The 18,140-nt window shown below is 38.8% G+C and overlaps 1 protein-coding gene across 2 annotated transcripts in view; it reads left to right on the top strand.

The window, feature by feature from the left end:
• The window catches only part of BCAT1 (branched chain amino acid transaminase 1), a 59,718-nt gene extending 41,784 nt beyond the window's left edge, over positions 1-17,934 (top strand). For both annotated transcript variants that reach the window (XM_013947283.2, XM_013947284.2), the window contains 6 exons: positions 660-823; positions 2,538-2,680; positions 8,696-8,781; positions 10,702-10,842; positions 12,107-12,181; positions 17,552-17,934. In XM_013947283.2, the coding sequence (XP_013802737.1) occupies positions 660-823; positions 2,538-2,680; positions 8,696-8,781; positions 10,702-10,842; positions 12,107-12,181; positions 17,552-17,593 (651 nt within the window). In that variant the 3' untranslated portion in view covers positions 17,594-17,934. The remainder of the gene's footprint in view (positions 1-659; positions 824-2,537; positions 2,681-8,695; positions 8,782-10,701; positions 10,843-12,106; positions 12,182-17,551) is intronic.
• Positions 17,935-18,140: the final 206 nt, after the last annotated feature.

The raw sequence follows: 18,140 nt of genomic DNA, 5'->3' as shown, positions 1-18,140 counted from the left end.
AAACTTTTCACCTCCACCTTCACGTGTTGATAGTGATGACCTGGAGTAAGAGAAGCCGTCTCTCAAAGAAGAGAGAAAAACAGCAACACATTCAGGGTTATTTCTTATGCTGTTGTATGTGAACCATTTCCAATAGGCAGATCATTTCAGACTGACATATGGCCTTGCACAGAGCCACTACTTGATTCTACCAATGCCAGGTCCAATTGGCATTGGCTAATTCTAACCACTAATAGAGCTGATAGTGGTTCCTCGCCATCGCTACTGCTAGTGGTGGTCCTTGCACAAGAAAAAAAAAGGCTTTGCAGACTCCTGCTGTAATTAATACGTATAGCTACATTTCATATCCAGTGTGTCCTTGAGCTAACTTCCAAATTCTCTAAAGTTTGAAATTATTTGGGAAGGTTAAAATAATACACAGATGAATGTACCAGCTGTAAGTAAGTTGTGATTGTATGTAAAATTAGAGTTGCTTTGTTGCTTGGGAGGGCAAGGGGGTATATAAATATTTCCCCTTCTTTGCAGCACTTTGCATTGTTTGTAAAAGCACTCTTCTACTGCAGTTCCTCTGAAACCAATTTTTCAGAAGCTAATTGTGCAGCATCTGATGTTTGGAGTGCAGTACACCAGTAACTTTTGTTTGTATTCCTTATGTTCAGCCTTCTCTTGGAGTGAAGAAGCCAACTAAAGCCCTACTCTATGTCATACTGAGTCCTGTGGGCCCTTACTTTGCAAGTGGAAGTTTTAATCCAATATCTTTATGGGCAGATCCAAAATATGTAAGAGCCTGGAAAGGAGGAACAGGAGACTGCAAACTGGGAGGGTAAGAAAACCTGATTCTGCATTTCCTATGGAACTCACCAATGAGATTCTTTTTTTGTCGTTGTTTTCTTCTTCTTTAGTAAAGTATCTAATCCAGCATGAGATGTAAAGGTATTACATGTAGCAGTTGAGCAAACAGTGTACTATAATAAAGGTTTCAAATTTGTACTTTGTGAATGTGTATACAGTTCAGATGCCTTTTTTTGTTTGGATATTACTGCCAAGTGAGCTATTTGGAGAGAGAATTCTGCAGTGTCTCAAGCCAGGGAACTGGACCTGGCAGTTTCTGTATAATACTTTAGCCATTCCCCTTGCAGAAGTTGACACTGTAGCTATCACTTCTGTGATGCAGCATTCCGAATAGTGGCCTGCTGCCAACTGGGCATTGACAGCAAACATTGCAGTCACTGCATTGACTGCTAACCTTTCTTGGCAGACTGTCCTGGGGAATACGGATGTTCCAGGGAAAGCATTAGACAGTTACCTCATGGACTTGGCCATGATCTGTTAGTATTCTGCTGAATCAGGCAGAAGCTCTGGTTAGGTAGAAACACCGCTGTTAATGTCCAAGTACTTGAGGTGTTGTCAGAATGAAGCTGCTTAGGATTTGATTGGAACAAGCAACTTCAATATGACTAAGTAAGTGACTAGATTATACATACCTAGTCTGTGGTTTAAACAAAGCTTATTGCCTCTACCTAAGAGTTTCTTTTGGAGGCGTGAGGTAGCAAGTTGTCAAATGCTGCTCAGCCAAGGTAGCAGAATAATAAAATGGCAAAAAAACACCTTTCCTTCACTGAGTCTGATGTTTTGAGACTTTTACTCTCTACTTGTGATGTTTATTTAGTTTTACAAATACAATAATTGTTTCCTATGCATGCTTCATGTTTCAGCTGTGAAGAAGGGAATACTTTGGGGTCACTATAAACTTTATTTGAAATTGTGGCCCAGAAGTGAGAACTTAGTTCCAGTGTTGTCAGCAATGGAGCTGCTGACTTGGAATTTTGATGGTTGTTGAACATCAGGAGCAGGAGGACTTTTTTCCCCCAGAGAGGCTGCAGGGTAAACACGTTATTTAGTCAGGTTCACCCTTTAGGCAGCATTTTAGGGAAATAGTTGCTTCTCCATCTGCAACTGGAGAGTTATTAGTTCTGAAGTTACTGGAGCTACTAGTTCTGTGAATGTCGTTTACTAGTAAAGAAATAGCTCATCTCTGGTGATTTTGTATTCCAAGAGGTCTAACTACCCATCTATTCATCTGACATATATAATATGAGGTAGATGGTTTTGTTCAGCTTTTTTAAAGCCATGGGATGGATGGGAATTGATGCATTCTCTCCAGGATTACAACTGCTAAATATACTTAAAAATGAAAGCTTTCCTAAAGTGTCCAATTGCAATAATTAGAAAATCCACAAAATGGGACAAGAGGTATTTTTAAGACCGTTTGGATGGATATGGTTGAACTGTTGATGCTGTTCAGCCCCTCAAAATTTCAGAGTAGTAGATACAAAATGATCTAGTAAAATACTAGTAAAATACAATGACAGTGTCTCAGGGACAAGCAGAGACTGTGCAGAACACTTGCTCATAAGGCAGAGGTGCATTTGTGCACTGAATCTTACACAGAAATGAGAAAATGAAAATGTGTTATGGAAAGAAAATACCCAGCGAAATACTCATATCTGTTTGCTTTTTGTTTTTGTTTCTGGAAGGAATTATGGTTCTTCTATTTATGCCCAGCGAGAAGCCCTGGAATTAGGTTGTCAGCAGGTTCTGTGGCTCTATGGAGAAGATCATCAAATAACTGAAGTTGGAACAATGAATCTGTTTCTCTACTGGATAAATGAAGATGGAGGTATAGTAACACAAAACATGAAGACTCTTAACAGAGTGGACAGTTGGGATGACAAAGCAGGTGTTCATGTTTTATGGACAAGGCTTCTAGAAGCTACAGTCTGGTCCAAAGAATGACAACTAACATTGCTTTTCCTTTTCATGTTAGTGGGATATAATCCATAGGTACTTCTTCTCATAATCCATAAAATGATTATTAGGGTGCAGATCATAAACTTTAATGACAGTTATTTAATGAAGGGAAAGCCTCTTCCCTTCTGAAAACTAATAGATGACTATTTGTCATGCCATCCTAAAAAAGGAGACCCTGGAGCAGCTGTGAGCACTGCCTGCCAATAATGTACTAATCTGCAGGGCCAGTGCTCACATGGGTAGGGTCCGGCCATATAAGGGTTCACACTGTATGTTTGCTGTCAACTCTGGCAGCACATTTGATCTTGATGGAGGCATTGGGTCAGAACAGTACAGACGTACTAAAGACACCTTATGGCTGCATAACTTCACACTCTGTGGCTTTGAGCATGAGTGGTTCCCATCATCACTTTCCAGCAGGCCATATGCTCCTGAAACGTGACCAAAAGTATTTCAGCATCCAACTGATAAAACAGTCAGCTCTTTCTTTGAAGGATTTGAGGTCCCATCCAAAGGAGGGAGAGAAGAGCACAACAGTCAGCCTTCCACATCACTTACGCTGACCTGATGCTTTGAAGATATACCATCATTCTTAAAGCCATTTTTTCCTCCTGCAATCGTCTGTGGTCAATATATATGTTGCTTAGAAAACTGTCTAGTTAATGAGCAGCCAGCTAGTTAAGCATTTCAAAAACACCCCATGGGCCTACAAATATTCAATACTTGAGAAGTGATAGCTGCAATTAAGTAGCAATTCAGAAGAGTATATGGGTTTGCATCCTTACAGAATTGAGCCAATGCATATGGAAGTGAATGGAAGGATGTCCCCTGACTTTCATGAGTACTGGCCCACATGCAGTGCTCTGTAAAAATTAAGTGTTGTTGGACTTCTGCATGGCAGAGAATGCAGAGTTCAGACTGATGATTTAATCATAGTGCCATAGGTACTCTTGAAAATTGACATTTTTCTGACAGTGCTTAGCTGCAGTGCAGTGGCAGCATTGTGTGGGGACAGCAGTGTGTTTTGGATGTGTTTATATTCAGGGCACGGTAATGGGAGTCCAGATACCTGACTCCCATTTTCAGTTTCATTTCTTGTTCTTGTATGAAATCCTTACTACTTTTGTAAAAACAGGAATGATAATTCTTCAGTGTTGAATGAGTCTTTGAAGTCCCATGAATGAAACTATAAATATGAAAAATGTTACAGCAGCAGTGGATTTGTCAGTGTAGCTAGATGGCCAAATTTACCCCATGTTTAACTTCACTAGAGAGATATGAAAAGAGATTTTGGCTCATTCTCCCCAGGGAAAGGACACTGAAGGGGGGACATAATTAGAATTCAATGTTCTCATTGTACTTAAACCAGGAATATGCTGGAATTATCCAGCTGCAGCACCGTACTGTTCCAAAGATCTGCCAATCACTGTCTTACCAGTGCACTGCTGAATAGTACTATTGTGAGGTGGCTGTAGCAAACAACTTGTAATTCATGCCACCCAAGCTACTGTATACTGACAGACCTGCCATTTCACATGACATGGTCATTAGCATCACTGGAGCACTTGGTTATCTCCCAGTGAGATAACACTTATCTTAATTTGTAGTCTCTTTGGTTAAAAATCACTCTTGCTACCAAGAGGGTTAAACATGTGCCATCACATACCTGCCTGTGGCTTTACGGTAGGATTTAGAAAGTGTTTGCCATTATGTGCTGTCACTTCACAGAACATACTTAGGCTGTGCTTTTGGGGGGTTTTTTGTTATGGAAATACTGCAGCTGAGAGTGATCTAACATAAAAATAGTGAGGCAGAAATTGCAGATCATAATAAAAAGGAAAATGTCCTCCTTTGTGTGTTCAGAGGTCACTGCAGAGTGCTCTGTGAATGTGCTCTACTTGGTTTATAACAAACCAGAGACGCAGCTCAGTGAAGTCTAGACTAACGGACATCCATGCTTCCAATGACAGTACATTTCTCCTGCAAGCCACTATATTTTCAGTTACAGCATTGTGACTAAACATGTCATGTTTTGTCTTGGGCAGCAGAAGGAACCTGGAAAAATATCTTGTTTCTAACACTGGGGAGGGAGTTGGGGAGGAAACTACTCAATCTCTGGTAAACTAATATGACATGCTGTATGCTGGGCTTGTATGCCTGCTGTTTCTCTGGCTGAGAATTATGATATGGCCAAATCTGGATCACTGCTGTTGCATAAATAAAGGAGGGTGATATTTCGTTCATGAAATGCTATTTTCAATAGTGCAAATCTGGAGAGTGACAAATGGTAGGAATGGTTTATGTTCACAAAGTGAAAATTTTTATCACGCTAAAGTCCCTTCCACCTGCCTCTTCAGAGCACGTAACAATCCCAAGAGGCTGTTAACATTGAAACCCTTGTTTCTTTTAATAATGTCTGTTCTTCTGCCTAGAATATAGGCTTGACTTTGTGGAAAGCCTTAAAATTTAAACATATGGCCAACCTGAAAGTTGTTAACTATGAAATCTGTGTGTATTTTCCAAAAATTCAGTGTCTTGAGAATGATTTGGAACCATCTGGGCTCTACTTCTTGCTTTACTGTTAAGGCATTTTGGATAGCCTTCAGGCATTATTTAATATTTTCATGCTGTTATTAAAATGGGAATTAACAGTGCCCACTTCCAAACAGCTTACATAAGGTTAAATACTTGAAAAACTCCTCTCAGGTAAATGCCAGGCAAGTATGCAAAGTGTTACTTACTATGAGTAAAATAATGATTGCTCCTTCTGTTGTAATAGAAACCGGTAGCAAGAGCATGGAGGGGAGAGCAGCAGATGAATGAGGTGAAAAATGAAGGAAGGGAGGGAAAACTAATTGAAGAAAGTAAATTGGAAGAGAGGCAAAGACTGAGAGTGATTGCATGAGGGAAAGGTAAGAAGAAAAGCCTGAGGGAAGAAAGGAGTAGAACTAACTGGGAGAGGAAGTCAGATATTCATAATGGCAAAATCAGGGTTTCCTGGGTTCTCCTTGATCCTGAAATTTACTTACGGTTGTTATCATTTTGGTAAAATATGTTTTTGTGAATTTCTCAGCATTGTTATGATGTGACTAGTACTGAAGGCATCCCATAGGTGAAATATTATCTGCTGTGTGTTCATAAATAGAGGTGTGCAAAAACAGAGGCTTAGTAAAATGCAAAACCTCACTTTAACAATCCCTTTAAAGTTTCTGAGGGAGTCCGATTGTTAGGACATGCCTGTACAGTGCCTAGTGCAATGGGACATTGGATTGTTATTAACAAATAATAACAGTAATCAAATGAAGAGAATCCCTGAAATTTTCTTTCAAATGCTTTTTCCTCCCTCTTTACTACTATAAAATCTAGGGCTCCTAGCCCATCAGAATAACTCAGAAGGCAAATGGAGTCTGTGAGCTCACAATCTGCTTTCCTGGAGACGGACACACTGATGTCATACGGAGCCAGGTTTGGCATCAATTCACAGAGAGAATGAGCTTTCTGGCATGCCGTGTTGTATAGCATTATCATCTCTGCCGGGTACCAAGGGGAGCAGATGTTCCTTAGGTGGCCCCAGGCTGGTAAGCATCGTATGTACATTTGACAAAATTCTACAACAGCAGGCTGTTTAAAACATTTTGAGGTTCCTGTGTCCTGTCTTCTCAATGCTGTTTGGCAACTGATCTGACCTGGCACCTTTTCAAAATAGGTCGAAGCAGTTAATATATGTTGTTGAGCTTAAACAGGTCCTGGCCAACATTTGTGGCAAAATCACCAGAGAAAGTGTTATCCAGTGTGTTGTCACAAACTTTGGTATTAAAGCCCACGTTATTTCAAATTTTCTGTTAAAAGAAGGGGAGCACTCATTTATGACTGAATCTAAGGGGTCCAAAGTTAGCAGATGCAGAACACCATGTTTTCAGTGTTCAGAACCATGTGGCTCATGGAAGGTTTTTAAGTCCTCCTCTTCTGATAGTTCTACCAGAACTAAGATCAGACGGGCATCACGATTAGGAGTGAAGAGCTTCATGTATGATGCTAGATGGACTCCAAAAAAGAAAAGCTGCTGTTCTGACTGTATGAGAAAGTAGTACATTGCTGTACTTAGAAATCTATGGTAGGTTTGGGAATAGACACTTCTGGTGAGTCAAACCCTAAGCAGAATATATATATAGGCTGTTTCAGGGCGGCTCATTTATACATTTTGGCATGACAGTTTAGATCTATTGTGTATGTATGTATGGATCCTCTTACAAGGAACATGGAAGGACAGGTAGGTAAAACTTCTAGTCCAAATTAATAAATCCGGGGCTAAATGAATTAATTTCCCAAGAGAATGGACTGTGAGTAGCAGATGTAATGAACAGTTTCCATTCTTTATCCTCATTTTCCCCATACAACTCCAGCTCCAAAAGTCCTCTCTTGCTGAGCTGGAGAGAGCCCATGCTGTGGTTGGAATGGGGTTGTGTATGTGCTGGCTGGCAGGCAGTGTTTGTGCACCGATTATCTAGCTGACTGTTGTAGTGGAGTGTTCAGCAGCTGATTTCAGCCTGCTCTCTCTCCATGCAAGAGTGAATAGCATGTTTCTCTCTTCCATCCAGCTGCAAATTTTCACAAGACTTACAGAAACTTTCATGAGACAGCTTCTCCTTCAAGACTGTTTTGAATAGGCTGTGGATTCAGTGGTCACTTGCAGGGAGGGATAAGGGAACAGAATGACAGTGTAAACATACATATCTTGTTCTTTTATGTCACCTAGGTAAAAACAAATCAAAAAGCATGATGGTTTATGGATTTAATGAGCAGGATAATATCTTTTTAAGATCAACAAAGATAATGGATTGTTACTGGAAAGAGAAAATAGTTAGCAAAAAAATATGAAGAGAATGACTGAAATACTGACTTTGGATGCCTTCACCTTTTAGTGAAAATCTGAAACTGGCTTAAAAAGCCTGATTGCCAGAAAGAGTAAATGCTGAGTGTTCTCTGATAATCAAAACCACTGAATGTGCTATGCGTTGGTTTAAGATGAAGACATCTAACTTTTGAGTTGCTGATTTGCTGAAAAGGTCAGATAGAAGAACAAAGACCATATATAACTTTCTTCTGTGTTGTGATTTAATCATTTACCAAGTATGGATTACCATTTATCTACTGTTTCATTAGTTATGTTAGATGAATGCTTATCTAGTATTCTTTTTTAAAAACAATCACTGGCTGACAAAACCAATCTTATCATTAGATAGTTTGAATTGTGGGTGATTTTGGAGTTTTATTAAAGCTGTTCTTTTGGAGTAAAGAGAAAATGAGAAAAAAAGTGTGTCTAGAATAAGGCAAACGATCATTAAGCAGGTGTCCTTTTCAAGATGCTCATTTGGCAAGGTTTTCACATCTGCTTTGCTTGTACAGTAAACAAGCCTCAAAATTCCTGGCAAATGTTTCATATTAATGCTGGGAGGTAGGTATACTACACCCCATATATCTAAGTAAAGCAATTCAGAGGAATTCATTTTCTGCCCTGACATTATTAGGCATGGCTTTCCCTTGTGCCTCTCCATTCTGAATTTCAAGATTGAGCCATTTAGTAGTTCCCTGTAGTTATACAGTGAATCCATAATATACTTGTGAATAAAACCTAGTACTAGGCTTGAACTATGTATTTATTAATGTATTAAATGTATTTCTTCCCCATCCATTCAGGTGTACTCAAAATGTTCCAAACACTCAGAATCTTATTGGAATCGAATTTGTGCAATTTTGCAGAACTCTAACAAGTGTTGCCTCTCATAGTAGGAAAAATTTCTGATATCATTTAACTCCTTTTCAATTTTCCGGTTAGATTTTTGTTGTTGTTAACCTGTGTTTTTATTCATCTTGCATTTGACAGAAGATGAACTGGCAACCCCACCTTTAGATGGCATCATACTTCCAGGAGTGACAAGACAAAGCATTTTGGATCTGGCATGCAACTGGGTGAGTGTTTTGACCTTGGTAACGACTGTTATGTTATAAATATCTATGAAAGTAAGTCATTCTTGGTGTATCTTGAAGTTCAACTGATCTGGAAAAATCCCTTCAACTAAATGGGAACTAAGGGACCATGTTAATTCATAGATACTCAGCAGCGTCATCAGAATATCCACACCTGTCACGTGGGACAATACCAAGCTTGTTTAAGTAGCTCCATACAGTATTTAACATGAAAATTCTCATCAAATTGGTGTTGTTAAACTCAGTTTTCCACTGGTACCAACAACATAAAGCAAGGAAACAAACAATTACCATGCATGACCACAACTATACTTTAGTCGTCATTTCCCCATTTCTCCACTCAGTTCTCAGGGTTCCATCCTTACTCGTAACAACTAGCATGAAGCCTAAAATCCAGCCACAATCTTAAAGTCATCTATCTGCGTGCAGATTCCAGTTCTGTAATGTATCCATCCAAGCACTTACCTGGGCCCTTGAAAGGACTACCTCAAATCTTGAAATGTTGGGAACTGTTCACTCTGCCTGTACAGCATTCAAAGATGCAATTGCAGCTTGGATAAGAATACCACACTGCCAAAGGCACACCTAGCCCAGTATCCAGTCTTCTGCTTTTGGCCGGGGTGATGCTTAGGGAGGAGTAAGCTTATGTGATCTTTCGCCCGGTATTCACTCAGCTTCCAACCACCTATAGCTGAAAGACTTCCTGAAGCAGAGTTCACAATTATATCACTTGAATCTAACTGGTGGTGAAGTGAGCTATGCATGAGCTTCAGTGGGATACATACGGCACTTGCTGACCTGCGCTAAACTCTGCATGTTTACTCATATTAGTACTCCCGTTTTCTAGATTAAAACTAGTGCAAGTATGCATGCACTCTTCTCAGTCATATCTGCTCTACAAGAAAGGCAGATGTTCCCAGTTGCTAGGGTTCATTAGCGAGATACCAGACTCTCACCTCAGTCCTCTTGAATAATTGTTTTCTACTCTCACAAAGATTATTCTGTTCTTCCTGACTTCCATCCCCTTATTTATCTGAAACCCTGCCTGCTCACTGTCTCTGCCTGTCTCTCCAAATGCTCTCCTGTCCAGAACTAACCATGTTTTCTGCTGTCTTGAGAACCTCTGCTCCATATTAAAAAGCTTGTTTATAATACAAGGGCTAAGCTTTAGTTTGACCTGATAGGACAATGAAGTCCACATAAATTTGTGTAATGAAAATTACAAAGTTTGATGTTTGTATTTGTTCTTTAAACATTTCCCCTCAGTCAGCTGCTGTGCATTCAATGCATATAGAAGGTAAAATCCTCTTTGTTATGACTATGTTCAGTGTGAATTGCTTTACTTGCACCTGAGGTACAGTTAATTTTTCTATGTAACAGCTGCATGCAGGCTGTAGTGTGAGATTTTGGGAGGGATTAAAGAAACATACAGCATCTAGTTGGCATTGCAGGTGGATAACAGAATGCATTTTGCCTAGGAATTGCCCAAGAGTTGGATGTAAAGCTCTCTCGTACAAAATGGAGTCATTTTTGTACAAACTTCAGCATGCTAGTGAAGTAGTCAGATTCTGTGTCACATAACCCAAAATAAACTCTGCTGTGTTATTCTGTAATATGTAATAATGGTGTTGAGGCTCAATACCAAAACAGAGAAAAGAGTGCCACATCATCAGCACTCTGTCTGGCAAACCTTTGGTTTTCCTTGAAGGTCATTCTTTTGATTAGGATCTATTTTGCATGATACTGTGAGATTTGAAAATATTATAGCCAAAAGTTGGCTGTTTGCAGCTGCGCTAATTAAAAATACTATATAGTTCTATTAGAGATGTTTCAACTGTGTAAAACAAAAAACAGTGATTTTTATACTTTTTACAGTTTTTATTCTTTGTTCTTTTGGGGCAGGGGGAATTTAAAGTATCTGAGCGATACATTACCATGAGTGACCTGACAGCTGCCTTGGAAGAGAACAGAGTGAAGGAGATGTTTGGTGCTGGAACAGCTTGTGTCGTATGTCCCATCTCTAAGATATTATATAAAGGCAAGGTAGGAAAATGGTTTTTTTTCTTTTTTTCAGAAAATTCTTAAAATTAATGGCAGGTGGAGCAAAAAAGAACATGTGAGCTAGAAAAGGAACCCCTATGCTTTGGGGCTCATAATGCTGCCTGAGGGTCCTGGAAGGGTGAGCAGTGTCAGTATGCTGTCTGCCAAGTGAGTTACCAGTATGTTGTTGGAAGAAAAAATTGCCTCATCTTTTGTATTTAGTTAAAAATTACAAAATGACAGTTCCTGAAAACAAAAACACTAGCTCCCTGTCTGTTTAAAAAAAAAAAAAAAATAGAAAGGCTGGAGGATGTATTTATTTATTTTATTGAAACATTTTTTCAAAAATGTAAGTCTTATGAGATAGGTGAGGAGAGATTTCTGAGCCACTGCATTCTTTCCTCTACTAGTTTCTCTCTTCTTCTTGGCCCCTCATTGCAGGGAACCCAGCTCTGATTGAAGAGCTGTTTCAGGAGGCTGCATAGCCGCTTCCACCTGCTCTACACCATCTGGGAGATTTCTTCTGCACAGGTGGAATTCCACAGGGCCTTTCTTCAGCCTGTTAAGCTGACTTGATGCTTTTTACTCAGCACAAATTTAATTCAAAAGGCTGGGGAATTACAGCTGGATATATGGATGTGCATTAAATGTAACAAGCACAGTAAATTCATGGAGGGTGATACTTCTTGATTTAATTAGATTGAATAAATGTATTGATGGTGTTGTGTACTAGGCTAATATGAGAGAAATCAAGGCGCTGAGTATTGATAAGTACAATAAGTGTACTTCTTGTATTTCTACACAATATACTCTGAAATGGAATACTGTATGCTAGTGGTATGCTCTTACCTCTACTATTTACTCTCTGTATTGGACAAGTCTTTTGGAAGGCTTAAATTGGCATTTCTTTAAAAACAGCATAACAGTACGACTGATCTAACTTTTCACTGGCTTAGCATGCAGTCCTATGAAAAATTGTTACAACAATCTTTGCCTGCATGTAAGGAGGGCTAGAAGGCTTGATTAATATTTATTAAATATTTATTAAAATGCTTGGTAATGCTAAGGAATTCATATGTACATAAAGCTATTATTTCATTATATGTTCTCCTCTCCCTCCTCTCCCTCCTCTCCCTCCTCTCCCTCCTCTCCCTCCTCTCCCTCCTCTCCCTCCTCTCCCTCCTCTCCCTCCTCTCCCTCCTCTCCCTCCTCTCCCTCCTCTCCCTCCTCTCCCTCCTCTCCCTCCTCTCCCTCAATTCAATGTTAGCATTTACACATTCCAACTATGGAGAATGGACCTCAGTTAGCAACCCGTTTCCTGAATAAGCTGAGTGATATCCAGGTAAGATGTTTCCTCTTCTTTAACAAGATAAAATAATAAAAGGTGAAAATTTAAAAACACTGAAAAAAGTTTTTTCAGTAACAATGCTCTAGACATAGTAATATAGGCATTTGTGTTTGGTGTGGTTATTTTAATTTATCAATGCTTTTTTATCTCAAGGAAGTATGATACGGAGGGAGGATGATATATTTTTTTCCCTGTTTTTCCCTGTTTATCTTGCAACCTGAATGAGAGTTGTAGAATATTACTGTTATCAGTCAAATTCAGTACAGTTGTTACAAATTCCTTTTTAAGGAAAAAATTAGATCAAGCTTCTTAATAACCAAAATCACAAATGAATATAGCTAATCAATAAACAGGCGTGTGAAGTAGTAGACACAGACTGGCAACAGTCAGCTGACCACCATTTTTGATTCTCAGCACCTCTCCAATTGCATGGTCACTTCTTGTTCTTGAAACAGTTCCTTCCTCTGAGGTTTGCTAAATATCAAAGTCTATTTGGAATCTATGCTTGACCTCCATATCTGGGCTTAGGATCAGTACCATTTCAGTTACCATCAATGAGCAGAACATGATGGCCCTCTTTATTTTAGTTGCCTCTTTTCTCTGCCTTTTTTAAGGGTAGTTAATGTTGTGGGAGATTTGGGGATTGGAGTAGGTCTTGACAAATTACAAACCTCTTTATTTAAGATCTGATAGTAGTAACTGTTTGGCAGTTTCATCATGATTTCTTCAAATCAAGTCTGCTAGTTAGTGCTCTACATCATAGCTTTTGACTGAAAGAGCTTATTAGATTTGCTGCTAAAATTTTTATCTTCCTGCTGGTAAGTCCATATGAAACTTCTTGAAACATTGTGAGATGACCTGCAGCACATGATAACTGTATGAATCCCTTAAAGCAATCAGAAGTTTTTAAGAAGGAGTCTTAAAATTGTATTTTTTTTCTATTTTACAGGCCCTTCACTAGTCTATAGTAAGAATCTGACAGAGTTCTTGAACTGAGACCCCAATCAAAAATCACTCATGAATTGCAGTCCATTATTTTTTATTGACCCACCTAAAATCCCACAATGAGCAAGCTGATTTCTGTAATGTGAGACTGCATTATTATTTATTCAGTGGGTTCTGCTATAGTGTAGTCCTAATGAAAATGCAATGAATAGCAATGGATTCATTCTTTACTGCTTAATTCAAATAGGATGCACCAGTCTTGGACAAGGGGAAGTCAAGCATTTCATGTCATTTCAGTGGTCCTTCTGAATTCTTACTTCTCTACATATTTCCAGCTTTCACAGCTGCTGGCCTTGAGCATAACCACTGCTTTAGAACTTGTAACTCAAAGGATCCAGCAAGGCCACTTGGCTGTTTTTCACTAGGAGGATGACATGGGATAACTGTCTCTTGTTCCTTGGAATAACATTGGGCATTACTGGCTACAACACAGGGACGAAAGAAGTCCTGATATTCTGTTACCTTTGTGTTCGTGGCTGGCCCAACTTTCATGGGGACAAAGCAGGACATTCCTCATGCCACATTTCTCCAGTTTCAGCTGTGCCAACTGTAGTGGTTCAGGATCTGGGCCCTTCTCTTCAAATAGCAGGACTAATAGCTGGGAAGAAGTGTAGGCACCTTGAGTTCTATATTTTGTTTATTTGTTGAGATGAGGTAGTGGTTTCATCTTCTCTGTTCCCAGGTCAGTTACCTATAACATCTGCATCCTCTTGCCTTTCTGGGAACACATAATTGCCTTTCTACAGAATACCAACATATACAGCAGTTTCATTTCATTTTTTTCATTCCAAGTGGCTGATACATCTATCTAGAATCACTGTGTGGATCACTTTTATTTTCCTTATTATAATATGACCAGTTTTGTTTCAGGGACAGTCTATACACTGAATTTTTGCAAATATACTTTTCATTGCGATACATACTAATGATTATAAAGCACACTTCATAAGATCTTGCCAGTTTTCTTTCTATAACTCTTTGCTCTGTTTTAAAACCATCTTGTTAGTGTGTCAAGAATCTGTATTTAATGTCTAAAAGCATTCGGGCAACTCCTGTGTTACTTTTTGATGCCTAGGTGATGCTTTATGCGTTAGAGCCTTTAGCAATTTATGGTCAGTTTCCATCTCGTCTGATGACTTCTTCCAACTGCAGTCATGAAATAGTGCAGCACCAGAAAGAGTTGAGGCCTGTTCTAGTTCTTTCTTGTTGAGCATTGTGTGTGAGGGGGTAGGTACTACTTTAGCAGTTTGTTTCACAAGATGAGCACCTTCTCTAGAAGAATGGCTTATTAATTCCAGTAGTTCTGTTTCAGACGACAACACTGGAATGTGGGTATTTATCCCTTAGCCAATAGATAGTGAATGGGCTGTCAAGACAAATTCATCCAACCTGCTCTCCCCGCAAAACAAAGCAGCTCAGGAGAAGACTGCATTATTTTCCTTGGGCCTCTTTGCCTTATAATTGTGCATACAGAATTGAATGTACTTAGCATGTACTTATTAGTTGCGCACCAGTAATAAATTCAGCACTCCTGAAAAGTGCTGGACTACTATGTGTATATTTACTTTCTGGAGTTTCTTCCTTCATTAAAAAATCCAGGAAAGCTTGAACTCTTCATCATTAGAAACATAGTTTTCAAAGAGAATGATGGTTAGTTCCCCTTTAAGAGTCAATCAATGGCTACGGGAAGTGTTTCTGCACTTTCCTATCTGTGATTGCAGATTGTCACGCAGAAAACAATGCAGTAACATACAAGATGGAATATATAATATCATAAAATGTCAAGGGAGTTTTCAGGATCTTTCATAAAGATCTTTTATATTCTACCAAGAAGAAGAAAAGATCTCTTTGCATTATCATTGGAATATTGTCATATTGTTTGGATTGTCTGAGACTATTAAGCCAAAATATGTACATGTTCTTAAGAATAAAATGCTATGTAAATTATAGCCAGCTGCAGCTTTGGTCTCTTTGTTGTGGTGTTGCCTGAACTAAGGCATTTTCTGTTCAGTAATGGACATGCTTGATATGTTCGATCAACCTTCATGTTTGATATCCATTTCATTTTCAATAATGGACATTCGTGAGACAGTAATAATTTTCAGTATCCACACTTTGTCCTTCATTCGATCCTGTGACCGAGGGGTGCAATGGACATGCTTGATATATTCGATCTACCTTTGTGTTCAATATCCATTTCATTTTCAATAATGGACATTCGTGAGACAGTAGTAACTTCCAGTATCCACACTTTTTCCTTCATTTGAACCTGTGACTAAGAGGTGCAGGGCTCCATATCCAGTTATATTATATTGATTTCCTTGTGTACAATACATGCTTGTTTAACATTTTCAGATTACCTTGATTATTGTGTTTCCAAGTCTGTTTTCCTGCTGCTCATTGTTTTTTTGCAGGTTTTCTGTGTTCTGCAGGATTTCTCTGGATTTGAACAGCTGTTCAGAAGGAATTAGAGCTAGAGTGACAAATTAGAAACTTGTGGGCAGAACTGATTCCATTTCTCATGGCAATTGAGAGAGACAGTAGTAGTACTGCAATATAAATTTCCCTTCCTATCACTGAGTGGAAATCATGATTGTTAATGGCTGATAAAGATTTTTTTGATGAAATAATTTATGTTGTATAAAGTAATGGTGTGCTTATGAATGAATTAGTCATAGAACACTATCTTCTATAACTGCTTGAGTTAGGAGAGTTAGACGTGAGATTCTTTTCTCTGGGAATACACTCACTGAAATACCAGTCAGATGTTTTCGTAGTTTTACATTCCATATGCTGAGAATAAACAAGCTTTTGCTGTACCCTTTAAAGTTTATGTCAGGATGCAACTTGGAAGGAATGGATAAAAGGTAAAATATATTGTTTAGGATATAAAATACACTTAAACACAGCAGTCAAGACAAGCAGTACTAAACTATTTAGTCAGAGGCCCTACCTTTCTCAAAGTCACACAATCTAAACAGGCAGGCCAGTGTAAAACAGCCAGGGGAGGAGATAGGATGTGTTAAATTTTACAAAGCAGGACCTGTAGGAGAAAAAAAAAAAAAGAGATTGACTAGCCTAAGGTAACAAAGTCTATGACAAAGACAAAAAAAAAAAGGAAACTGATTCTGCTTTTATTTCCAAAATGTAAACATCTTGACTGTGGTATAACATCTTCGTTCCCCATTTAATTCTGAAAGTAATTCAAACAGTAGTCAAATGGCAACTCAGACAAGCCCTTGAGATTTCTGAAGTTTTGGATTGTTATTGTCAGTTTTCAGTTCTGCATTTTGTATACTGAATGAGAGTTTTAAGTGCTGTATTTTCAAATACTAGCACAAGCACAGGCAAACTGAACTTCATTCCTTTGTGATTCCAGAAATGTGTTTTTTCTGGCTCATCCTAATTTGGATTTGTTGTCCTTTCTCTGCTTTTCTGTGCCTTTATCTCTTTGTCTGCTGATGCAAAACCTGCACAAGAGGAACTTCCTTTTATCCTCTCTGGAGAGATCATTATCAACTGATCTTTTCAGCCTACGTGAGACCTCTAAAAACAGTTCTTTATTCCTTGCTGAAGAGTTTTTTCAAGTTCCCTGAACATGGTACTATGAGGGGAAGGACCCCCAACTTACATCTGCTGCTCTTCTCTGTCCACCTCTACTTTACTTACATACTTGAGCCATATGTGTGTTTTTTGGGCTCCCTGGAGCATTGTTTACAGGGCTGGTGACAAAGAGCTTTAGAACACAGGGTCAGTGTAAGAGCCAAACGTGCTGTCTTGGGACTATATCCTCCCCTGGAAGGGATACAGCTCCATGTGGTAGGTCTTTTCCATTCTGACTGGTAATATTGTTGGCTTGCGTATGGAAAGAAGACTTCTTTTATTTGGATTACAGTTTTCTCTAATTGTACTCTGTGGTATTTGTGATTGGTTTTATTTCACATTCAATCAGAATGTTGTAATAAAAGACCACCTTGAAAATAAAGAAAAACAAATATGTGTATTTATTGGAGCTTGATCAGGGGCATACTTGTAAATTAATTAGTGAACTGACCACAGGGAATAACCATATTAAATTGATGGAAATCTCCAGCAAAGCAGGACTAATCTGTATCATCTCCAGGGAGAATCGGTATCACCCCTTCCCAGTCTACTCATCAGAAGATGGATAAAGCTTCAAGCTGCCTTTAGGCTTTGCTACAAACCAAGACAGAAATAAAGGCATACAAAATAATGTAAACTATTATCAGGGTGGTGGATGTGAATCTTACTGAGGACAGACCTAAGAAGTTGTTATAATTATTTGTGCACCATTACTTTTAAGTTTTATTCTTAAAGTCCATTTTTGCTTTGTTTCAGTATGGAAGAGAAGACAGCAATTGGACAGTGCTGGTGTCATGAAGGTGGAAGAATTCAGACCCTCCAGAGAGAACAAACATGAATAATGACAACTTCTGTAGTGCCTGTGCGTAGCGTAGTTTCTGTATCGCTTTGCTCCCCAGGATGATTGTTTCCACAGTCCAGAGAATGTGAACACAATCATTTTTTATTTCTTCTGTAATCCTGTTAGTAGAAGCCTAGCTTCTTGGTAGAGGTGCTAGATGTTAGCAATAGAACTTTCCTAATGGTTTTCTTAGTGCCTCCTTGTGTCTTATTTACAGACCAAAAACTTGTAAAATGCTCTTCAACTGCTCTTCAGTTTTTGTGTGTGTTTGTTTGTTTGTTTGTAACTGCCTCCTCAGCAGAACAGGTTGCCATATAACACCAAGACATTGCCTATTCATTGGGCCCAAGGTTCTATTGACGTTATTCTGCCTTTTGCTCTGTGTCCAGGAAAAAATTAAGTTTAGCCATACAATCTTCCCTTTGTACTCTGCTTGTTTGGGAGATACCTGAGTTTGAAGAGCCCTCCAGATCCCCTCCTTCATATTCTGTCAAATAACAGCTC

Source organism: Apteryx mantelli, chromosome 1, assembly GCF_036417845.1.
Source record: "Apteryx mantelli isolate bAptMan1 chromosome 1, bAptMan1.hap1, whole genome shotgun sequence".
NCBI lineage: Eukaryota > Metazoa > Chordata > Aves > Apterygiformes > Apterygidae > Apteryx > Apteryx mantelli.
This window is presented reverse-complemented; position numbering and strand designations above follow the sequence as displayed.